The 26,160-nt window shown below is 37.7% G+C and overlaps 1 protein-coding gene across 2 annotated transcripts; it reads left to right on the forward strand.

The window, feature by feature from the left end:
• Positions 1–5,811: 5,811 nt before the first annotated feature.
• chrna11 (cholinergic receptor, nicotinic, alpha 11) lies at positions 5,812–25,906 on the forward strand. Of its 2 annotated transcripts, XM_029443624.1 has the most exons (10): positions 5,812–6,026; positions 8,007–8,146; positions 8,600–8,644; positions 9,605–9,714; positions 9,806–9,885; positions 12,197–12,364; positions 12,459–12,653; positions 19,505–19,591; positions 20,790–20,899; positions 22,413–25,906. In XM_029443624.1, exons 1-10 carry the CDS (start codon positions 5,975–5,977, stop codon positions 23,139–23,141), a joined length of 1,716 nt encoding a protein of 571 aa, XP_029299484.1. In that variant the 5' UTR covers positions 5,812–5,974; the 3' UTR covers positions 23,142–25,906. The 2 variants fall into 2 exon arrangements, with proteins under 2 accessions (XP_029299484.1, XP_029299485.1); XM_029443625.1 differs by lacking the exons at positions 5,812–6,026; positions 8,007–8,146; positions 8,600–8,644 and having other exon boundaries at positions 9,639–9,714; positions 9,811–9,885.
• Positions 25,907–26,160: the final 254 nt, after the last annotated feature.

Consider the following 26,160-nt stretch of genomic DNA (forward strand, 5'->3'; position numbering starts at 1 on the left):
GGTGAGAGGGGTTACAGGTGATGATTCACCAAATCTTATTAAGAGGTTTGAAGCAACAGATAGAGATGGAGGATGATATTAGAGGCAAGTGAGAACAGAAACATTCACTGATTAGTAGATTTGTCTTTAGAGAAGATTCACAACGCTCATTTTAATTTGTATTTATGTGTCAATGTTTTAAAATGATGGAAAATCAATCATTTGGCTCATCACAAATTTAATTAGTCACAAACCTGACTAGAGTGTAAGATCAAAAATGTTCATACATTTTCTATTTCCACACAGCTCTTTTAATTCTTACCTTTCCAACTCTGGTTTTCCAATGTGTGAGGAAGAAAAAAGGGTCTGAGCCCTTACGACAACGGTTTTATCTGGAAAGTATTTTCGTATTCAATCTTCTTATGATCCTGAAGGTCACATCTGCCTGACTCACAGAGATCAGGCAGATCCTCCATGTAAAATCCTGTTGCAACCTTGACTCAAACACACCACCTTCATTCAGAAGACGTTCGAAAATTAAAGTTGAACCATGACAAGTAATGAAGCTGCAACACTAATGAGCTCCGGCGTGATCAGCTAACAATATTCCAAATGTCCGTGCTCTGCATGTATAAGCTTTCTAGCAATCCATTAGCAGCCTCAGCACCACGGAGCCCCTCCCACAGATTCAAGCCGAGGTTACGAATTTGCATATGACGACATACAAGGTAAATACGCGTGAATATCCATTACATTTTCAAGCATTTATTCCCTGGTTGGGCCGTGTACGATTGTCCACCATCAGGGCATCTTCCCTAAAGCTTGAGGGGCTTAATGTCTGCAAAGTCTCTAAGTTGCAGATGTTGCATGGAGCAAAGGCAAAGGAGTCATCTGTCAGTTTTTTCTAGCCCGGATTGGCAGATTTGCTCCTCCCTATATGTGTGGGTGGGGAAATCTCCTTATATATGGGTGCCCTGGTGTCAACTATCAGCCTGGAATCATTCCCACAGTCTGATAAGAAATGCTATTAAATCGCTTTTCATTTGTAATTGTATCAATTCACATTATTCTCACGGGAGAATTGCAAGTGCGTTTTATTTTGTGTAAAAAAGAAAAAAAGGAATCTAATCTTCGAAAGAGAATAATGGTCCTCAATATCAATTCTGCAGATTAGTATTGCAGATTAATCAAGAGAGACAGAGATCTGATACTTATGAGCTTATGAAATATCAAATATGTCACCCCTTAAGCGAACAATATGCACAGAGCGGGGTGGAGTATTAAGCATTAAAGTCATAACAATGTCATTCAGCATCATTTATTTAACTAAACCCTTGTGACAGATGGGTCTACAGATAATAGAGCTCCCTCCAATAGAAAGACCTAAGGAGCAAAGGGGTGGGCGGAGTTCATCCAGATAGTAGCAGGATAAAGCAAAGCATTATCTAATCTGAAGACGACTTGTATTTAAAGATAGTTAGAGGGTGAAGGAGGGGTGGGGTGGGGGGGGGGGGATATGACTGTGCAGAGGTGGGAGAGTTGATCAGCTAGTCTGACGTCCCTGCAGATGTAAAACAGATTCATTATGATAAAACTACTATGTACTCTGAGATTTAGCCAGATGCTGCTGTCTGGATTTTTTTTTTTTATATTCTGCAGGCAGGAAGCTCCAAACTCTCGGTGCCTCGGTGCATGACTGTCAACACTGCAAACCCTTGCGGATGGTATCTGGTAAATACAGACCATATCTCACATCCTTGCAGAGAACTAGATCCTTAAAATTTGACGACTTCGTCTGCTGAAGTAACACTCACTCTGCCCTGGTGATAAAGACTATGAATGTTCTTAAATTAAGTTGTCCTTTTAATAACAAGATGCTGAAAGGATATATGCACATCTGCAAGCCTTCAAATTAATTCAAGCCTCCAGCCAAGGGCTTGTAAATCCTGGCGGCTGTAGCTGGTAGCTAAGTATGTCAATTCTTCTTGCCTCTGTGGCCAGTAGCCAGCAGGTTTTCAATTAGTCTCTTCTACTGCAAATCATCCTTTGGCTGCTAAGAAAGTGAAATTAAACCGGGATATTTTGAGTCCACTAATTGCTCCGGCTGGTAAATGGCAAATCTGATTCATGCCCTGAATCTTTAGTGCATGCAAGTTTCATCTTCTGGTCAGGATATTAATTGCTTCAGTCTGACCTGTTGGGAGACATTGGTCAAGAGATAAATGAAGTCCCATTATGCAAACAGCGGTTACAAATGTTTGTGTTTTAAAGGTCAAAAGTTACGATTAGGGTTAAAGGAATAGTTTGACATATTGGGAAATGGACTTATTTGCCAAGAGTTAGATAAGAGACTTGCTACCGCTCTCATGCATTACCGTTACATTTGAGTCATATAGCTAAGCTTAATTTTGCACAAAAATACAAAATAAAATAAAGTAGCATTAGTGTAGAAATTATATACAAATGTAACTGATATTGATTTGTTTAATGTTGGTTCATGTCGTTCTATAAGACATGTGTCATTTCCGGCTACCATCTTTGTTTGGATTAGGAAACAGAGTCACAATCTTATTAATTGTTTAGTGAACTGGATTATTTTCATTCACATGGTTAGAAGAGTCTTTAAAGATTCTAGAAAAAAACGTCAGAACAGCTTTTGTCAACTAAACGACCTTTTGGGTATTTTAAAGGTCACATGGTATTTACTCTCAGTTAATACAAAGTTGCAAGAATAATATCTATGACCATAAATAAAGAATATAACATTACACACAACCTTTCACAATATTAGAGTAAAAAATAAGTACATTTCTGACTATATGCAAACAACTTCCTTATTTATTCAACCTAATTATTCAGACTATTCAAAATACACTGTATTTTAATCACTTCCATCATTTAGCATTTGCAAAACAATCTTATTTTATTTTCAAAATCTACCTGCATCTAAATTCAACACATCCATCCAAGAACAATATTTCCAATAGTTTGGCGGAAAAATATAACTCCGTGTCGACAGAAATCGCTACAAGTCCATTTGAAGTTTCAATCAGGAAATTTGTTAAGTGAGATTGCCAAGCAACCAGCCAAGAAATAGCCTGGCACACTGGTGTCCCATGTTTGAAAAAAAAAAACGCACAAAAAGGGCCCTCTTGGATGCCTGTGGTAGATTAAACATGATAAAGTGCGCTTCTAGAGTGGCCTTACAACATGATGCAGTGACATATAGGCGCCCTGCATGATAGAAAACGTTCTGCACGCTGGTGACGCACCGCATGCAGCTGGTGCCTTTTTATTGTTTTACACCCTGGCCCCTCAGACAGCCTGAGTGCGCCACTGGCCTGGCACATAATCCACTATAAAAATCACAATTTGTCATTTTTACATGTCAGATTGAACAGAAAAGACACAATATGTTAATTAGTGAGGTTTAAATATGCTGGTAGGCGGATTTTGAAACCTTTGGACTGAACCAGGCTAGCTGTTTCCCCGTTTCCAGTCTTTATGCTAAACTAAACTAACTAGCGCGCGTCTCAAGGCTACACGAGTCGCTACTAGCAGAACACACCCGAATCTCTGCCGAACTGTCACGATGGAGTCGCAATGTGGGTAACGGAAGCGCCGAATGTGTCCAATAAAAGACGATATACAGTATCTGGTTCTGCGTCATCAACAATGTCACAGAAGTGCAATGCTAAAAGGGGTACTCTTAAGACTTCACACTATAAAAGTTTATTGGATAACAATTACTTATGGCCAACTGCTCCAGGGCTTGCCGGGGCAGGGTGTGTCCATTAGAAGAGAACTTCATACACTCAACTCCATTCAAGACAGAAAAGGCCGCACAAATCAGATATTACAAGCGAGTGGATGCATGTGCCGGTTTTGTCGATAACACCCTATTAGGAGGGGACGTGTCAGCGTAGCAGAGGGCCTAATCCAATCAGCAGAGTAATTAAAAACACACAGCACAGCAGCCCCGATGGCTGCAGTGTCAGGGACGGCATTCAGCATTTAGCACGGAGAGGGATGAGCTCATGCCAGGTCAGAGCGATGGCACAATCAGGATCAGCAGAACAAATGAAAAAAGACAGCAAATGTGCAGCGGTCTGTGGCACTATATTTGTGTTCACAATCCTCATTCTCTCCCTCCAACTGTCACCATCATTGATATGGTTTGAATCCACACTTCGCTCAGTGTATTCTTTAATCTGCAATTATTACGCAGAATGGCTAATTTTTGCTCTCTTTACAGCATCGGCTCTTATCTTCTTCTCGTCCTGTTTTTTCCTCGTTAATTAACACCATCCCCTCGCTCCTGCTGCCAGTGTCGATGAGCTCCAGCCAGCATGCAGTTGGAAAACAATCCACCAGATGTCACCGACGCCTCAGTGCCTCCAATCTGTATTTTTATGAAGCCTAATGAATTTTGTTTTTTGGCACTGTGTCACACTAGTGCTTGGCGCATAATAGCGCAGGGAGTCCTTTTCTTTTTCTTTCACGAGATGAACTCAAAGTCAATTTTGCACACGTTTAAGCAGCAATATTTCCGGGACGCAGCGGCAACAGGACGATTCTCCTCTGACGATACATTTCTGATGCACATTGTATGTCCTCGCTCCACGCTTGATGCAGCTTTCTCTGCTTTAACCGGTGACTTAGCCATCCTTCTTTTCGCCTCAGAGGGCCACTCTCCATCCTGTGTGTGCAGCCGAGCATGAATCTGTAGCTCGGGAGCGCTCTGGATGTGTGACAGGCTTCCTAGGAGAGGGGTAATTCCGAAGGGCAGTAGAAGTAATAGGGTAATCTATTATACAGTCAAACTCTTTCTTCCTCCTTTCTTGCCCTCACCCCCCCCTCCTTTCTCCTCACCCTCCCTCTCTCCCAGTCTTTCGCTTTCTCGCTGCCTCTGCCCTTGCATCAGCATTTCGTGAGGACAAATGAGAAGTAGAGTTTAACTATGCACATTCCCGATGCCCTCCTGCAGAGCCCAGCACTTTCGCAATTAAACTGGAGTCCATCTCCTCCTATGATTCAAAGCTCACCCCCCGCTGAGAGGGGGCACAACACACACACACACACACACACACACACACACACACACACACACACACAGCTCCAGTCCATCAGTGCGTGACTGTAACCACTGTGGTGTTTTATCATAAGTGTAACCAAGCTGCCATATATTTTTGATACATGTCGTGCTAAACATGTCATCCAGCCTTAAGACGCACAGTGGGAGATATCGAAAGGGCACGAAAGAGGGCATATGAATGATATGAGTGACAACAGTGGTTCATCTTTAACAATTTTCACATAGAAAAGAGGAATGGAGACATTAAATAGAGGTGATCCTTTTCCAAACATTCTTTCTGTTCCTGTTCTTGTTTTCGTGCTCAAGAGGCAAACACATTTCCCTCTTCTCTGCATTGAATGGCTCCCCTTCTTTTTTCCATGAGCTACTTTCCCACTTCTTTACTATATGGATCCCTTTTTCTTATCACGCTTTATCAATTAATTTTCCATTCGTGTTTTAAATGGTGTGCATCATCTTGTTCTGTTGTCTTGAAAAAGGTCAACTCATGGTGACGGACCAATAAAAACCTCTCCCTCCTCCACTTTCTGCTCTATCTTCAACCCCTATTACCCCCATCTCTGACATTTTTCTCTCTTGTGCTCTCCATTTTAGTCCCACCTCCCAGAGAGACAAGGAGAGAGAGAGAGAGAGAGAGAGAGAGAGAGAGAGAGAGAGAGAGAGAGAGAGAGAGCCCACAGCCACCATCTCCTCCTCCTGCACTTCCTCTCTCAGCTCCCCTCTCCTCCAGCACACGCTCACACTCCTTCCCTCTGATGCCGACTGGATGCAGACCGGGGGATTTCCAGCAGCTTCCTGAGTCTGTCCTCCCTCTCCTCCCCTCCTCCTCCTCCTCCTCCTTAACCGTCCGGAGCTTCTCCTCTTCTGCCTCCTCTTTTCCTCCTGTTCCTCAGCACCAGGATGTGGCACTCGGTGGCTCTGCTCCTCTCTGGATTCTCTGCTTTGATCCACGGTGAGCCTGATCGCCTCTCACTCTGTTTTTCATTCTGTTTCCAGGAATCAGAATCGCAGCAGCAGCGGCACTTTAGTCTCAAAAGTGTGATTTTATAGGAAATTCATGGATTGGAGTCAATTTTGTTGACGCTTGATTTGTGAAGTATAAACGCTGGAATAAGAATTCAAAGTAGACTCCAGGAGAAGAAAAGTGAGAATCTGGCTCACCTGTTTGCTTTCTTGTTTACATCTCTGGGATTTTTTAAACTGTGATTTTCTGGATATACATGCTGGGTTGACCTAGGGGTTGGATGTCTCTACATGAGATGTTTAAACAGACAGATTGATTCTGTGCAGCGAGGCAGATGACAGAAACAGTGTGTGGAAGAATCTTAATATATCGCTTTTCTCCCCTCATTCCACAAGCCTCTTTCTGTCCAAATCCGCATGCATGATCTTACCCCCACAGATCAATTCAATTGCACGTATAGATCGGCTCTTCCATTTTGCCTCCCCCTTTTGTGTTGTGGACGTCTTATTGCAGCCGAGCTGACGGCGCTGCGAGCAGCAGAAGTGAATATAAAGGCTGACAGCTGATGGCAGAGCTGAGTGGAGAGTGGGTGAACTTTCCCTAAAGGCAGAAGTACCAGCAGTGGCTGCTTTTCAGTTTGTTTGTGTTTCCAAGAAGAAGATTTTGTACCAGAAAAGACAAGAGGACAGAAATGTCAAAAGTTTCAGGCTGTACTGCTGCACACTGAATTTTAAAGACACTAGATTTAACGATACCTCGGGGCTTTTCCATCACTTTGCTTTGACCAAACCATCTTTCAATACCATGAGTGCATGAGCATGTCTGCCACTGCTCCACAGGGATTTAAAGCTGTTATGCTCTTAGCACTAGAGCCCATTGAACCCTGACATTCCCCATAAATAAGCTTCAAAGACAGAAACAGACAACATATTCCACACTGTTCGACAATGTCCCACATACAGTATGTTCTGCATCTGCTTTCCTATTTATTGAGGTTATATAACTGACGAATCTTCGAATCCGAGACCCCATTTTTTTTAATTGCTCCAATATTGCACCGACTGGAGAAATCCTAGGATGTTTTGAGCATCATTTCATGATAATTCTCTGTACTTCAGCATGGAATAAATGGTTGGTGTAGAAACCTTTGGGTCTCAGCTACAATAGTCAATAATAATTAAATAAATAAATATAAGAGTTTGGATGAAGCTGTGTTATGATGCACCCACTGCTGGGAAACATAGAAGAGAGTGATGCGACGTCCTTTACATTTTAAATGGGTCTGCACATATTTAAATGGCTCTTACACTCCCTCCAAATCCATTCCATTAGTCTATAAATATCTCTATTTAACAATGTATTTGTATTACGTGTGAGCATTTCAAACTAACCTAATTATACATTCATTTGTGCCAATTATGCCGTGATACGGTTTCTTACTATTTGTAATTGCTTACTGACTGTTCTACACGCTTTCTGAATCTTTCTCCTGTTTGTTGATTTGGTTATATATATAAATTAAAAAAAGTTAAATATTTAAATCTGAAATGGACCTCTCCTCAATATTTCATTAGCAAAACCATAAAAGTTTGAGACAAAGTGTGACTAATAGAATAAATATCAGTTTTTTTTATTTCTGCTAATTTCATCATTAAATTCCGTCTCTACTTCCTCTACGGCTTTCCTTTTTAGTCTTGTTCTTCTGGTATTTATAAATAAGTTTAGTTCCTGAGGGCTACATTTTTCTGATTTGATCAGCAACGTGATTTCTTTTCTATATTCAGCGTCCCTTCCTGCCTGAATGTTCCCACCCAAAAGTCTCATGTGATTCTCGAGTGATGTATTTGTTGGAGGTAATTAGAATAATGTAATTAAGAGCTTTATAGCTGAGCTAAACTTTAATTTACAGAGGTTATCCTATGGTGTGGCGTGCGGCTTGTTTTAAATAATCTTATATTTTTCATCCAGTGTCGTTGCAGGGTCCTCACCAGAGGAACCTGTTAAAGAACCTCCTGAAGGACTACAACCGGATGGAGCGGCCGGTGGGCAACGACTCCCACCCGCTCACCGTCATCTTCTCCCTCAGTATGATACAGATCATGGACGTGGTAGGTGTCTACAGCCGCATGTGTTTCCTGTTCATCATCCACCACTCGGCTGTCTCATTTTTAAATATATGATGTTTTTTATCTGCATGATGAAGCTTTTTTCAAGTCAATAAGCCTCTAATGTTGTCTTGTTAATTAATACGGAAATTAGCCTGAAAAAGGAGAATTAAAGTCATCTTTAGGTGTCAAGTTAGGCAGTCTATGCCAGAAATATAACTTTATGTTATTATGTTATTATTAATAATAATACTAATAATACTAATAATAATAATGGCCATAACAGTTGACTTTGTTAATATTTGTGAATTTATTTGTGCAGGTAAAATGGTAACTTTTCTGTAATCTTTAATTAATATGGATGCATAATAATATTCTACTCTTTGCCTCGTGGTTAACAGTGCAAAGGAATTCTTAGACAATACATTTGCTAAAAATATTTCAAATGTTTTGCAGGATGAGAAGAATCAGGTGCTCACCTCGAACATGTGGCTGCGGATGGTAAGGACCCCGAGAGACATGATTTGCTGCTATTACGGGTTGAGGGGATTTTTTATCTGTTCTTGTATAAATGGTCTTTAACATGAATACTAAGGTGATGACTTACACTCTGTGAATCTAATGATAATATATATATATATATGTATATATATATATATATATATATATATATATATATATATATATATGTGTATATATATATATATATATATATACATATATATATATATGTGTATATATATATATATATATATATATATATATATATACATATATATATATATGTATATATATATATATATATAAAATTAAGAAGAAAGTGAATTTGTTTATCAGAAATAGCTCACCCTTTTGCAGAGAAGTGGACTCAACTCACTGTTTTGATGACTTGCAACTTGACATGACAGAAAATATACGACCTGGACTTGGAAGTTAAAGACTTGAGACGTGATGACTCAAATTACTTTTCTGTGTTCATTTACGTTTTCAGTTTAGACACTAAACATTAAAAATGTTGACATTGCAAGTGCACACTGGGAATGGCATTGTAATGATTGGATTTTTTCTTTTTAAATTATGGGGGGGGGGATTTCTTTTTGATTAAGAAAGAAATAAGCTTAAGTTATTAGTTTTTTGTTTGATAACATTTCTTTCTGAATATCAATAATAATAATAATGATACATTATATTTGTAAAGCGCCTTTCCAAGCTAAAAGCAATCTCAAGGCGCTACAATGCAGGACAACAACAACAACAACAACAACAACAACAGACATAAGATTTTACTATATTACAAACTCAATTTATTGTCATACTTTTTGAACATGTTGGATAAATTGGCAAATAATATCATTATTAGACAGGTGCTTATCTGTTACATCTAAACTGAGGGGATTGGAGCTGTTTGGCTGTACTGTCGTCCACCGGGATACAGACTGTATGTGTGTCTGTGCGTCTCAGAGTTGGTTCGACCACTATCTCCAGTGGAACCAGAGCGAACATCCCGGAGTGAAAAACCTCCGCTTCACTACAGACCAGGTCTGGACACCAGACATCCTGCTCTACAACAGGTAAAACACGCATAAACACCTTAACACGCGGCTCATGCATACACATAATATTCCAACAAGTAGTGTCACGTCCTCCCCTGCCCTTCCTCAGTGCAGATGACGACTTTGACTCCACCTTTAAGACCAATGTTCTGGTGAACTCCAGTGGCTACGCAGAGTATCTGCCTCCAGGTGAGTCTCTCTCTTTTCTTTCATCCAGCACTCACTATTCTTCATCCCTTCTGATCACTTCAACATCTCTCTGCGAGGCAGCGGCAACATCTCATTCTGCACTCTCTGCACGTCTTCCCTGTTTGTTCGTTTCGCATTCATATTTTATTAGTATAAACAGCATCTCTGGTTACTCGCTGGTTACAGATACCCAGTGCTGTGAGGAACACCTATAAATAGGAGATGCTCGTTTCCTCCGTTTTCCTGTCTTAACCCAAATGCAAGCAAATGCAAATGTGGAAGTAACAGCTCCACTGGGTTTCCACGGGTCTTCACTTGGTATTTTCTCATCTTTTTTCTTTATGCACCAGATTACAGCGGGCTGAGATTGAATGCAAAGTGTTAGAGGGGCTTGAGTTGAATTGGCCTTCTGAAGTAAAAGTGGAGGACTGCGAGCTCAGAAAGCCACCCTATCAATTCTATTCAGCGGCCATGTTTATTAATCGGCTGCTGCTGGATGTAAATACAGCTCATTAATGCTGGAATTTGGATCAGAGCCAATTATGAAAAGAATAAAAAGATAGCGGTCTGCTTTGGTAAAATAAGGAGGTTTTTTACTACAAAGAGAGCGGGGGGGAGGTGGAGTACTTGGGAAAATGAAGAGAAGAAAAAGTAAAAAAAGAATAAGCATTAAACCAGCTTTTTAGATTTCCTCACAGTAGCCTGGTTGCAATTCCTGAGGTATTTAGTGGGCTGGTATTATCAGGGAATAAAAGGCAACAGGTCTGTGGGTGGCGTTCTTGGAACAGGAGCTTGACACATGGTGAATAATTCAAAGGCGGAGGATCTCAGGTGTCTGCTGCACACAATCATTTGAAGAAAAAACCTCTCATAGCTGCAGAGGAAAAGGTGTTATGGTTGGGTTTAATGGTATAACATGAGATAAAGCGTAACAAGTTTTTAGCTCATATCATGATGGATGACATTTTCAAACGGGGGAATCTTGTCTCCACGCTTTGCGATGCCTTCTTGGGAAGCGATTTTCAGAATGATGGCGTTTTATTTTAGGAGCCGTGCTGCGGGAGAGGGAGATTATTCCAAGCTGCAGAAAAATCCAGGTGTCTCGTTTGAGAGCATTGCTTCAAGGTTATTGGATGTGTTTGAGAGGCGGGGAACAAAAATATACTGTGCACGAAGGAGTACGGATCAGTGGACTGCAAAGGCAGACAGAACTACTTTTACCTGATCAGTGTAATTTAGGGTTCAGGGCCTTGAGAATGTCATAACGGGAGTAATTATAAAGACATCATCCCCATATAGCAAAGGCAAGAACTTGGTGTCAGTAACTGGATTTGAGAGGGTATAAAAATAAAATGAATAGCTACTACTTCATTTGATGTGATCAACCTTTGCTTTGAAAGCAGCCTTCAACCTGCTAACCTCCCAACTCTGCTTTCATTCCCCTCTGAAGGCTGATTTGCACGTCAGCCTGATAATTAATGTCTCTGAGCACCGTAAGGCTTCATTGGCATTTTGGTACTGCGTGCGTCTGAATGTCTCAACCAAGCTTCATTGGTTTATTTCAGTAATTACTTTAACAGCCGGAGTTTGCCAGCGATCACTGCGAGCATCATTGTGATTCTTCGTTTGGGAGTGGACGCCAGCATGCAAATGTATCTGGATGATGTTGCGTGTGCCTATGCATGTGGGGCATCTATTTTGCATAATAGAAGTAGTAATCTGATTAGGGAAGTGCACAATCTCATTTTTCAGTGTCACTATTGATGTTTCCTTCTATCACTGAGGCATAGCTAACAGCTGTGTGATTCAGAGCACAGAAACCGTGTTTGTTTTGAAGAGCATAATATTTGGGTGACAACACTGCTGGCATGTTTTTTCTTTTTAAAACAGACATTTCTTTGATGAGGTTGTTTCTAGTCTTTGCTTTCACTTCTTCACCCTCTAAACTCAATTTCAAAACAGGTTACTGTCTTACTGTGTAGACTTGCACAATGTTAATACAAATCATTTTGCAGTGCACCCACTTGGTTGTGATGCAGCACATTGTTTAGCTTTTCTTTATAAAAATGTAAGGTGGTTGAGTTCAGAGCTCAGTCCTTGGAGCTGGCTAGATATGAAAAGAATGAATGATTCTCTCTGACAAGAGACTTGATATTCAGCACAGGTTTTCTACACAACTCAACTCAGTGGTTCACCGGGTAATGGTCACCTCTGCACAGGAAACTGCAGGGGTCAATGTTGTAATTTAGTAAATTGATTTCGCGTTGACCCTGCTGTTCGTTGGTCTTCTTTTTATTTTTTATTCTCTCAGGAATCTTCATGAGCACATGCAACGTGGATGTTCGCTGGTTCCCTTTTGACATCCAGCAGTGTGAGCTGAAGTTCGGCTCTTGGACGTATGACGGGTGGCTCCTGGACCTCCAGATGAACGATGCCGACATCTCAGGCTACATGCCCAATGGAGAGTGGGACTTGATTGGTGAGTATGGTGACACCTTTGCATTGTATCCTCATATAAAACATCCAGGGACAAAGCAATAGTCAAATTCTCTCTGTCCTCGACTGTTGTTCAGGGGTTCCTGGCACCAGAAGTGAGGCCTTCTATGATTGTTGTAAGGAGCCTTATCCGGATGTGACGTTTGTTGTGACAATACGGCGGCGGACTCTCTACTATGCCCTGAACCTGCTCATCCCCTGTGTGCTGCTGTCTTCGATGACCCTGCTCATCTTTGTGCTGCCAGCTGACTCTGGGGAGAAGATATCACTAGGTGGGTAACACAAGAAGTGGGAGATGTTGTTAGTTTTACGTCACCACTTTTAACTCGGGGAACGTGCGAGACGCAGGCCAGTGTGAGCTTCAATCATATCTTCGGTGATTTACTGCAGAAGTCACATGACTGACCAATAGATGCATAAAAGAAAAGTGAATAGTTGAGCAACACATTTTAAATGTTGTTAGAGTTATTACGTTGAAAAGGTGTACACACCTTTCCTTCAACGACCATAACCATAAAGCGTCCAAATCAAATCTGTAACTTGGGTGCTCCCATGCTCCAAGGTGTGAACGTGAAAGCATATATAGCATGACCGCCTATAACTGAGGGTTCACAACAAGCAAACCTTCCTAGAATAAAGGCAAACAATGAAGCGGTGGTGCTGAAGACTATGGAAAAGGGCAAAGGGAGAGAGGGTGGAGCTGAGAGAGGAGAGGGATTACAAGATGAAATAGAAAGATGAGAAATGCGAGGAGGAGGAACAGAGACAGATGGGTGTGGGAAGGTAGAGAAAAGGGAACGCAGACAGGAGAAGAATTTGAAAAGGATGAGACAGGACAGCACAAAAGAGATAGGGTGGATTGATGAGGAGGGAAAGGTGAGAGACAACCAATTCACACTATAACAGGCTGGAAGAGAGAGAGAGGATAAAGTGGCGCCATCGAACAGCGGCTGCAAATATATTTTAATATCTGTTTCAACCCGTTTAGAGCACAAGATGGATGATGTTCACCTCATCAGACACCAGACAAAATAGACTGTGGATTATCCTCGCACTGAAAGGATTGAGAGTTAATTAATTGTGTAGGGGATCGGCAGAAAAATAATTGGCAACTATTTTGCTAATTTATTATTTGTTTTATCCATTTAAAAGAAAAAAGCCAGATTCTCTCGTTCCATCTTCTCAAGTGTGTATTGTAAATGGAATATATTTGAGTTTGTCAGATTAAAAAAAAAGCTACTTTAACATCAACATGGGCCCTGTGAAAATTCATCACTATTTTCTGATGTTTTATATACAAAAAGATTAATTATTAAATAAAACAAGAAATATAATCAAATAAAAATAATTGTTAATTGTAGACCTACATCTGACATAAGACTATTGCATGATGTCTTGATCACTCACCAAAATACCACACTACAAATACCAATACTAATACTACTATTACGACTAATAATAATACCAATAGTAATACTACTACTAATACCAATACCAATACTACTATTACTACTACTACTAATAATACCAATACTACTATTACTACTACTAATAATACCAATACTACTATTACTACTAATAATAATACCAATACTACTATTACTACTAATAATACCAATACTACTACTAATAATAATACAAATACCAATACCACTACTACTAATAATAATACCAATACTACTACTACTAATAATACCAATACTAATACTACTACTAATAATACCGATACCAATAATACTACTAATAATAATACAAATACCAATACCACTACTACTAATAATAATACCAATACCAATACTACTACTACTAATAATAATACCAATACTACTACTAATAATACCACTAATAATACCAATACTACTACTACTACTACTACTACTACTACTACTACCAATACCAATACTAATAATACCAATACTACTATTACTACTAATAATAATAATACCAATACTACTACTATTACTACTACTACTACTAATAATACCAATACCACTATTACTACTACTACTACTAATAATACCAATACCACTACGAATAATAATACCAATACCAGTATTACTACTACTAATAATACCAATACTACTATTACTACTAATAATAATACTAATACCAATACTACTACTACTAATAATAATAATACCAATACCAATACTACTATTACTACTACTAATAATAATACTAATACCAATACTACTATTACTACTACTAATACCACTACTACTAATACCAATACCAATACCACTACCACTACTACTACTACTAATAATAATACCAATACTACTATTAATAATACCAATACTATTACTACCAATAATAATACTCATACCAATACTACTAATAATAATACAAATACTACTATTACTACTAATAATAATACCACTACTACTATTACTACTACTAATAATACTAATACCACTACTACTAATACCAATACCAATACCACTACCACTACTACTACTACTACTACTACTACTAATATAATAATACCAATACTACTATTAATAATACCAATACTATTACTACCAATAATAATACTCATACCAATACTACTAATAATAATACAAATACTACTATTACTACTACTAATAATAATACCAATACTACTATTACTACTACTACTAATAATACCAATACTAGTACTACTACTAATAATACTAATACCAATACTACTAATAATAATACCAATACTACTATTACTACTAATAATAATACCAATACTACTATTACTACTACTAATAATAATACCAATACTATTACTACTACTAATAATACTAATACCAATACTATTACTACTAATAATACCAATACTACTACTAATAATACTAATACCAATACTACTACTAATAATACTAATAACAATACTACTATTACTAATAATACCAATACTACTATTACTACTACTAATAATACCAATACTATTACTACTAATAATACCAATACTAATAATACCAATACTACTACTACTACTAATAATAATACCAATACTACTATTACTACTAATAATAATACCAATACTACTATTACTACTACTAATAATAATACCAATACTATTACTACTACTAATAATACTAATACCAATACTACTAATAATAATACCAATACTACTATTACTACTAATAATAATACCAATACTACTATTACTACTACTAATAATAATACCAATACTATTACTACTACTAATAATACTAATACCAATACTATTACTACTAATAATACCAATACTACTACTAATAATACTAATACCAATACTACTACTAATAATACTAATAACAATACTACTATTACTACTACTAATAATAATAATACCAATACTATTACTACTAATAATACCAATACTACTATTACTACTAATAATAATACCAATACTACTATTACTACTAAGAATAATACTAATACTACTACTACTAATAATACCAATACTACTATTACTACTACTAATAATACCAATACTACTATTACTACTAATAATAATACCAATACCACTATTACTACTACTAATAATAATACCAATACTACTATTACTACTAAGAATAATACTAATACTACTACTAATAATAATACCAATACTACTATTACTACTAATAATAATACCAATACTACTATTACTACTAAGAATAATACTAATACTACTACTACTAATAATAATAATAATACCAATACTACTATTACTACTAAGAATAATACTAATACTACTACTACTAATAATACCAATACTACTATTACTACTCATAATAATACCAATACTACTATTACTACTAATAATAATAATACCAATACTACTATTACTACTAAGAATAATACTAATACTACTACTAATAATAATACCAATACTACTATTACTACTACTAACAATACCAATACCACTATTACTAATAATAATACCAATACTACTATTACTACTACTAATAATAATACCAATACTACTATTACTACTAAGAATAATACTAATACTACTACTACTAATAATAATACCAATACTACTATTACTACTACTAACAATACCAATACCACTATTACTAATAATAATACCAATACTACTATTACTACTACTAATAATAATACCAATACTACTATTACTAATAATAATACCAATACTACTATTACTACTACTAATAATAATACCAATACTACTATTACTACTAAGAATAATACTAATACTACTACTACTAATAATAATACCAATACTACTATTACTACTAATAATAATACCAATACTACTATTACTACTACTAATAATACCAATACTACTAATAATAACAATACCACTATTACTAATAATAATACCAATACTACTATTACTACTAAGAATAATACTAATACTACTACTAATAATAATAATACCAATACTACTATTACTACTAATAATAATACTAATACTACTACTAATAATAATACCAATACTACTATTACTACTAATAATAATACCAATACTACTATTACTACTAAGAATAATACTAATACTACTACTACTAATAATAATACCAATACTACTATTACTACTAATAATAATACCAATACTACTATTACTACTAATAATAATACTACTAATAATAATAATAATACCAATACTACTATTACTACTAAGAATAATACTACTACTAATAATACCAATACTACTATTACTACTAAGAATAATACTAATACTACTACTACTACTACTACTACTACTACTAATAATACCAATACTACTATTACTAATAATAATAATACTAATACTTCTAATAATAATAATACCAATACTACTATTACTACTAATAATAATACCAATACTACTATTACTACTAAGAATAATACTAATACTACTACTACTAATAATAATACCAATACTACCTATTACTACTACTAATAATACCAATACTATTATTACTACTAATAATAATACTACTACTACTAATAATAATAATACCAATACTACTATTACTACTAAGAATAATACTAATACTACTACTACTAATAATAATACCAATACTACTATTACTACTAATAATAATACCAATACTACTATTACTACTAATAATAATACTACTAATAATAATAATACCAATACTACTATTACTACTACTACTAATAATACCAATACTACTATTACTACTAAGAATAATACTAATACTACTACTAATAATAATACCAATACTACTATTACTACTACTAATAATAATACCAATACTACTATTACTACTAATAATAATACCAATACTACTATTACTACTAAGAATAATACTAATACTACTACTACTAATAATAATACCAATACTACTATTACTACTAATAATAATACCAATACTACTATTACTACTAATAATAATACTAATAATAATAATACCAATACTACTATTACTACTACTAATAATAATACCAATACTACTATTACTACTAAGAATAATACTAATACTACTACTAATAATAATACCAATACTACTATTACTACTACTAATAATAATACCAATACTACTATTACTACTAAGAATAATACTAATACTACTACTAATAATAATACCAATACTACTATTACTACTAATAATACCAATACTACTATTACTACTACTAATAATAATAATACCAATACCACTATTACTACTAATAATAATAATACCAATACTAATACTACTACTAATAATAATACCAATACTATTACTACTACTAATAATACCAATACTACTACTAATAATAATACCAATACCAATACTACTATTACTACTACTACTACTACTAATACCAATACTACTATTACTAATAATACCAATACCAATACTACTATTACTACTACTACTACTACTAATAATAATAATACCAATACCAATACTACTATTACTACTACTACTACTACTAATAATACCAATACTACTATTACTACTACTACTACTACTAATAATAATAATAATAATAATAATACCAATACTACTACTACTACTACTAATACCAATACTACTATTACTACTACTACTACTACTAATACCAATACCAATACCAATACTACAATTACTACTACTACTACTACTACTACTACTAATAATACCAATACTACTACTAATAATAATACCAATACCAATACTACTATTATTACTACTACTACTACTACTACTAATAATAATACCAATACTACTACTACCAATAATAATAGTAATAATACTAATAATACCAATAATAATAATAGTAATAATACTACTACTAATAATAATAATAGTAATAATAATAATAATACCAATAATAATAATAGTAACAATACTACTACTACTACTACTAATAATAATACTAATACTAATTAGATAAATGCTTGTGCTTTTTTGTAAATACTTTTTGACTCATGTCTGAGGGAACTCAGAGGGAAGCCGTGGCAGCATTGTCAAAGCATATCCTTAACCTCAATACGGGATGCATTACGAAGCATTTCTCTGCAGAAAATAATGCCAAGCCTTACACACACGGCCAATTAACCTATTGATGTAATTAAGGCTAGTGAATTGATTCTGGGGGGAGAGAGCTTACACATCACCTTGCAGGAAAATACTCTGACACTCATTTGATACACAGGGACCAAGTGGCTGGACCTTTAGGGTGAGAGGAGCATGCTTTAAAAAAGAATAAGTCATTTCTGAGAAATTAAGCAACATAAAAGAAGCATTTTTAATTGTTTCAATATCCTTAAAGGGCGTTCATATTTTATCTCTCGGCCTAGGAGTTTAATTGAGTGCTTCTGTATGGAGACATTTATGCCAACAAAGCACTCCTTAAATTTTGTCTGTTGGAGAAACGAGACAGATAGCGTGGATAAATGGACTCGGATGAGTTTCAGTGCAGGAGTGTGCGAGGTGTGCGTTCGCGTGCACGCAGGCGGAGTATAGACAACTTAAAAAAAAAGGCTGTTCACTGTGCAGAAGTACTTCTTGCTGTAGAGGAAGAGAATGTCAAATATTAATTCGCAGTACCAGCATTAGCTAGTCATTTCCATAAATCGAAACTGATCTCGTCCAGAATGTGACCATATATCAAAAATACCAAACACACATTAATGTAGTTTCTCACGAGGAAGTACCGCTACTCAGGGGAGGAGACTACATCACCATTCTGACTGCTTAGCAAAATGTTCAGGCATTAAAGTTCTCATCTTTCTCTCTATGTGCAGGTATCACCGTCTTGCTGTCTCTTACTGTTTTCATGTTGCTGGTTGCAGAGATCATGCCAGCCACATCGGACTCCGTCCCTCTTATAGGTATGTGAGAGACGTGTTTTTAACAAGTGGTTCACATGGTCCATAATTATGACACCCAATTAAAACCCATTGCTACAATTACATTTAGTGATTGCCAATATGAACTCAAGATGTTTTACTCGTTAGCGATTCTGCAAGTTTACATCTGACAGTGGAAATCTATATTTGGCCTTGAGTGTTCATTTTTTTCAGTAGTGCAGTGTTGGCATGATAATGTGCGAAACACAAATTACAGCTGAGTTCTGGTATTTACAATTCATCCTGAGGGGGACTTGAATGTTTGTACCAAATTTCATGGAAATAGTTATTTACACATTTCACTAAAAACCACAAATGTCAACCTCGTGGTGGTATTACGGAAACAGTCAGAGGATCAATAAAGTCATTAAGATTCGTCTTCTCGGGGCCTTGAATGACTGCACAAGATGTCCTGCTAACACATCTGATAGTTGTTGATATATTGAACATACATTGTCATCCATAGAGCCACACCTGCAAAATCCCAGGTTTGTCACATAGGTCTTTAAAGTCTGTCCAGAATACCACCCTCTATACTAGATAAACATGTAACCAAATAAAGAAGAAGATACACAATTACAATTACAAAATATTACTACCCAGTGGCAGAGCTACAAAGTCTCCCCCAAAAAACCAACATAATTTATTTTAACCATCTGCTCGCCTTTAAATTTAATTGGCTAAATTGATTGCGGGCACACATGCTGCGTATTATATTAAGTGAGCTAGGATTGCAGCCAGAGACAGATGTGAGTCCATCTCTGCCTGAAGACACAAATCCTGGTCATTAAAAACTTTAAGAAAAAAAAGTAGAGTCATAATCACCAGTGCTGCTTTCAGCACAATTCTTCTCGTTAGACTGCCCTGATGCAGTCTTTACAAACACAATGTGGCTGCGAGCAGGCAAGTAGTGTCGGCAGCGGGTCCCAGGATGGCATGGGGGTTTCATTTTTGAATAAAACAGGGAGTAAATTTAACATGAAAGCATGTTTTTATGAGAACTTGTAGCTTTTATCTTTGTTTTTTACAATAAACAGACCTTTATTGGTCTGTGTGCCAAATCCGAACCTGCTATCACCGCTGTGGCTGTCAATAGGCTTGTAGGAAATTGCGGTGTATGGTGTAAAATGACTTCATGTTAAATAAAATATAACACTGATCCATACTCTCCTCCGCCCAGGTCAGTACTTTGCCAGTATAATGATCATCGTTGGGATGTCAGTCATCGCCACAGTGGTGGTTCTGCAGTATCATCACCACGATCCAAATGGAGGAAACATGCCGAAATGGGTGAGGCTGAGCTCAAACTCTTCATGTGTGCATTATCAGTTACATACATCAAGCTTTCCAGCTGGTTAAATCCTGTAAATGGTTGGTCTCTCTATTTCTAATCTAAATTTCACATCATCATTCGTATCATGATCTGCCATTTACACTTCATCCATCTGTCAGTGCTACCTGTGCTATTCTGCCAGTTTCCTTTCTCTACTCATTCTCCGACTTCCTCGACTGTGACTCATCCGGCAGTGTCAGTCTGCCTGAGCGTGTTCATCAAATCCTTTGCCACAGACTTCAACAGGAGTGAGTTTCAAAGCTCTCAGGATAAGTAGGCGGCTTCGATTTGACTCATTCCCTCTTCTTATTTTTCTTGCCTTCTGTGGAAAAAACCGCATGTAGTGTTACAAAAGTTTTGTTCTAATGTAAAATGTGGAAAAGTGTCTTAAATAAAGACATTACACATACAAATGGTATGCACTTGGTTAAAGGAATGGCTGGTCTGCCAAAATAAGAACATTTTTCTCTGTAATATTAATCAACAAATGAAATATATGACGGCATTGTTTGGCATTTAAAAAAATTGACAGGTCTACATTTATTGATACATAAATGTTCCAACAGTCCGACGGCCAATTACCAAGCTAACTGATGTGGTTCAGAGGAGTGCGTCGAACCAGCACAGTTCATAATTGCGGGCCGGACAAAAACACATCATCAGCAGCAGCAACAGGGACCGTCACCTGGCCAGTAAACACACTCGGTGGAGACTAATCGAGCAGTCATCTGGACATTAGCTTCTTATTGGATGCCAAACACCCATCTGGATGCTGTTGGGCCAATATGCCCTTTCAGGGGACATGCAGTCTCTTTCCAAGGGAGCATTATTTCATGCTGTGTAAGAGGAGAAGAGAGGAAACAAGAGTAGAATAAAACCAGCTTTAAATTCAACTTGCGAGAAGCTAATCTTCCCTTTATATTAATGCAGCAGTTTATTGAGACATTATTGGAGGCTTATTACACTGTAGTCTGACAGTCAATCTCAATACTTCCACACTTTAAATTGAATGCTCTCTTTGTAAGTATCCTCTCTGCTGGAAATACAGTTAAAGCTAAAAATCTTCTTTGCCTCAGGCCCTTTAACTGGGCGTCCCTGGTGAGGATCGCATACGTCTACTTATACAAGCGCTGCTGCATTATGAAACAAGATGCAAGGTTGGAAACAGCACCAACATCCAGTCCAAGACAAATGAGGCTATTCACCCATCTTAACCGGTGTTATGTGAAGGTCAAGGCGTGTAAGTGGTTTTCAATACTTGGTGGCTCTTAATGCTTTACAGCTTTCTTATCATTTTCTTGTGCTTCTTGTATGCCTTTGTGCTCTTCCACTCTCATCTTTACACATCTCAAGCTGTTTTCTCAGATGAACTCCAGACAAAATCCGAAGAATCAGTTCTGCACATTGTCCGGAGTTTCCCTTTCACACGTGTAGGCTTCAGTTTCTCTCTTCTCTCTCTTCTCTCCACAGGTGCAGCTCGTCTTGCTGCAGTGGGTAGCATGGTTCTTGCGTATGAAGCGGCCGGGAGAGAATGACGACCCAGAGCGGCCCCCGTGTGCACCCCACTTGCGGCGCTGCTCCTCGAGCTCCCAGAGCGGGAGCATCACAAATCCACCAGACCCCACTCTCCATCTGCTGCACCCACATAACCTGGCACCTCTGCAAACAGGGCCTCTCCATGCGGGGCATCCTCACCTTCACGCCCAGTCCAGCGCTAACAACAACGGGAACCTTCTTTACATGGGATACCAGAGCATGGAGGACCCTTCTATACTCTCAGAGCCTCTCCAGAGAAATAACATCTCCACAGGGCCTCCGCGGGGAGCAGGAAGCCCGCCACCTCACCTTCCATCTCAGTTCTGCAGCTCCCCACCACCTCCTAACCCCAACATGGATACTGTAGGCTGCCCTAGCACTGTCTCCAGTGGTGGGGGCTTTGGAGGTGGACCCGGAGGGTGCTCGACAGCAGGAATAGGAGACCCCCAGCTACAGGCCATCTTGGAGGAAGTGCGTTACATGGCAGATCGTTTCCGGGAGCAGGACGAGGTAGAGAGCGTGGCCGACCAGTGGAAATTTGCAGGCGCAGTCATTGATCGTCTGTGTTTGGTGGCGTTCAGTGTTTTCAACATCATATGCACCATCTCCATCCTCATGTCTGCTCCAAACTTTGCAGACGCTATTTCAAAGGACTTCATTTGAAAGCAAAGGGGACAAAAAGAAGAAGAGAAGCGTGAAAAGTAAGGACGAGGGGAATTAAATATAAGATGAAGGATGGAGTGGGCCCGGATCCAAGGAAACACAATTTCCAGCGGACTGTAGGCTCTGTGATTCGTTATTGCAAGGAACTTGGAAATAGAAAAAACCCCAAATGGTTTTCTTTGCTATACAATACTGTTTTGTAACTGAAATATAAGAAGAAAACAGATGAGGAAGGGAGTCCAGAGTATACGTTAAATGATTAAGGGGAGCAGGGTGCTTTATCAGATTCTTGACAAGGTGAAATGGATTCTTTTGTTAATTCAAAGACTTTCCCCCCACAATTAGGGGAAAGAATGAGTCAGAGAGAGAAAGAAAAAGATTATCAGTCCAATGCAACCTCAAGGAAGAAAGCTCTTAAAGCGAAGAAGAGATTGAGAGAGTAAGAGGGGAAAAGCGACGGATAAATAAGACAGACATTGGGCTGTTTTATTTTCTTGAGTAGGAAGGACAGACCTTCACTACCACATGCTGAGAACAGACTGCATCATTTAAAGTGATGTGGGGAGGAGAGAGGGGGGGGAGGGGAGAAGAAAAAGACTTATAGGGACAACAGAGAAGGAAGAACCGAGATTTCATCCCTTTGACAGAGTTAGGCAGAGTAAACAGCTTGACGCTTGGATATACAAAAGTGGGCGGAAGATCAGGAAGCAGAGAGGAACAGAAGAGGATCTCATCCATTAAATCATCCATTTAAAGACCGTCAAATTGAAAGACCTTGGATAATCTTTAAGACTAATAAGCTTTTAAAGGATGAAGTCCCCTCTCTGCTCGCAAAACCACTTTAAATTTCCAAGGCCTTATCTCTTTGAGACGATTGGCAATCTGCAACAATCAGCAGAGATCAAAAGCTGCTCAGCAGCGGGCACAGTGTGCAGTGCTTATCACGACCGGGAAACTGAATTAACCGGTCATCAACAACGCAATGGCCAATAGCTGCACCACAGTGGAGGCTTGAGCCAATAATAACTCATGAGGCAGTTACCTAACTGTATCTGGCAGGTCCTAACAGACCAAGGATCTCATTGGATTTTATATTAAAGGAGTAATAACTGAAATGGGAGGTCAGGTCTTTCAAAGAAGAATAAGATCATTCAAAATCCTCAAATGTATATGGAGAAGCAACATCCTATCAATTTATGTTGGATCCCTTCAGGGGTTTACAGCTTCATCTATCTAAAATGAAAGATGACATTTTATGGAGCTGTATTTTGATGAAATACAGTAAAGGCAGAGAGCATCTGTAGAAAATGGTAACTAATAAACAAAATGTGTCTTTAATTAGTTTGGGTTTGAGGGAAGTCGACTTGAATGTGTGCTGGATGCAAGGTAAGACTAGCTTAGTGTAATTCATGGATGTCTATGGGTTCGAATGTTAAAGTTTTCCAAGAATCGCTGTCTAAGATGTTTTACAAAATTCACAATTACCAGAGAAATTAGATTATATCAAACTTCCAATTTGCCAACTTGCTTTGGCTGTGTCCAAAATCATTCCTGTTTTACTATATTGAGTCCCTCAACAGGAACCCGCAGTGGAGTGTCTATGGCATGAGTTAATAAGGGAGTGATTTTGGACACAGCCCAATATTATAAGAGAAGGATGAGTCATTCAAAAGGAAGCTAGAAGCAACAGAAATCCAGCTGAAAGTGTACATTTAAAAAAAGTCTTCTCTGTGCAATTCAGCAGAGGTAATCGCTGAGTCTCCCAATGCTTCACTGATTCCAAGATAGTGTCACATTGTCTTCAATATTAGATGTCATGTGGAAAGCTATAGGATTACTATAGGATGTTTCTGTATTTGTGAAAACAGTAGTATAAACATATAAGTGCCCAGCCTACAAAGCCCACACACAAAACATAACTGTTGAAAACAAATGTTTTAGCATTAAACCCTGGATAAAGTGTGTTTCTCTCCATTTGAGTTTCTGATACCAGTCGTGAAATGAACAAAGCAAGCTAAGCTCGTTGTTCGACAAAACATTCAACCTGTAAGCAGAGACGTTTTGCCCGACTGTAGTTGTAGGCCAGACTTACTGTGTATTTTCTTATATTGTCAACAAATCGCATGAAAACACTTAAACCTACAAAACCTCTCAATACATTCCAACACTGTCTGTGGCACACAGTCTCAAGTCATGTGTTGATTATGAACCTGAATCCTTAAAAACAGGTGGGCACTGTATTTGTAATGAAGGAACATTTCACCCAGTACAGCAATGTGCATCTTTGATGTGTTTTTAAAAACAATGGAGGTCTATTGCCCAAAGGAAAAAGCTACATCAGGCTTTGGCTACACAGACAACACTTGCTAGTAGGATATAGGATACATATGTTGTAGGTTTTGGTATTTTCATGGGATTTGATGACGATAAGAAATATATCTGCTCCCTTATACTTTAAGAAATCCATTAATGTTTGCTTTAACACAAAATAAGGTTACTATATTTCTGACTGCACTGTCTCTAGTGGCTATACACATGTATCATATCACTGTGAACAGCTACATAGAGTGTAGAGAGAGTTACAAATACTTCATCTCTGTACCTCTCTTCAAGTCAAGCCTCCTAGCACGCGGAAAGTAAAGTTCTTGCCGGGAGGTTTTGTAGAAGGATGTTCTCCTTCCAGCACATACTGACACCTGAACACTCACATCTGTACAGAACATTTTATCATCCTGAAAATAAAGGATTCTCTCTTTTTTCTACCACCTTTGGTCTTTTCCCTATCTCTCCGAGTTGACAGTGGCTGGCCGGACACCCAAAAAGAGGAGAAAAATGACAGAGGGAGGGGATAAGAAAAGAGAGAAAGTGCTGACGCACAGTGAGAGCTGGACAGGGCCTTAATTGATCACTCGTTCAAGAAGGAGAGAAGAGAGGGAGGGGGGGGGGGGGGGGGAGATGGGGAGGCAGAGGAGGGGAGGGTTAATGGAGGAAAGAGGGAGGGGTGCACACTGGGTAATTC

Source organism: Cottoperca gobio, chromosome 11 (assembly GCF_900634415.1).
Source record: "Cottoperca gobio chromosome 11, fCotGob3.1, whole genome shotgun sequence".
Lineage (NCBI taxonomy): Eukaryota > Metazoa > Chordata > Actinopteri > Perciformes > Bovichtidae > Cottoperca > Cottoperca gobio.

What these genes read in the sequence shown, in the direction of transcription:
- chrna11 (XM_029443624.1), top strand. Translation starts at nt 5,975, where the DNA reads ATGTGGCACTCGGTGGCTCTGCTCCTCTCTGGATTCTCTGCTTTGATC. An exon ending in TGATACAGATCATGGACGTG is followed by an intron (nt 8,147 to 8,599) that starts GTAGGTGTCTAC and finishes AATGTTTTGCAG; the next exon opens with GATGAGAAGAATCAGGTGCT. An exon ending in TGGGGAGAAGATATCACTAG is followed by an intron (nt 12,654 to 19,504) that starts GTGGGTAACACA and finishes CTCTATGTGCAG; the next exon opens with GTATCACCGTCTTGCTGTCT.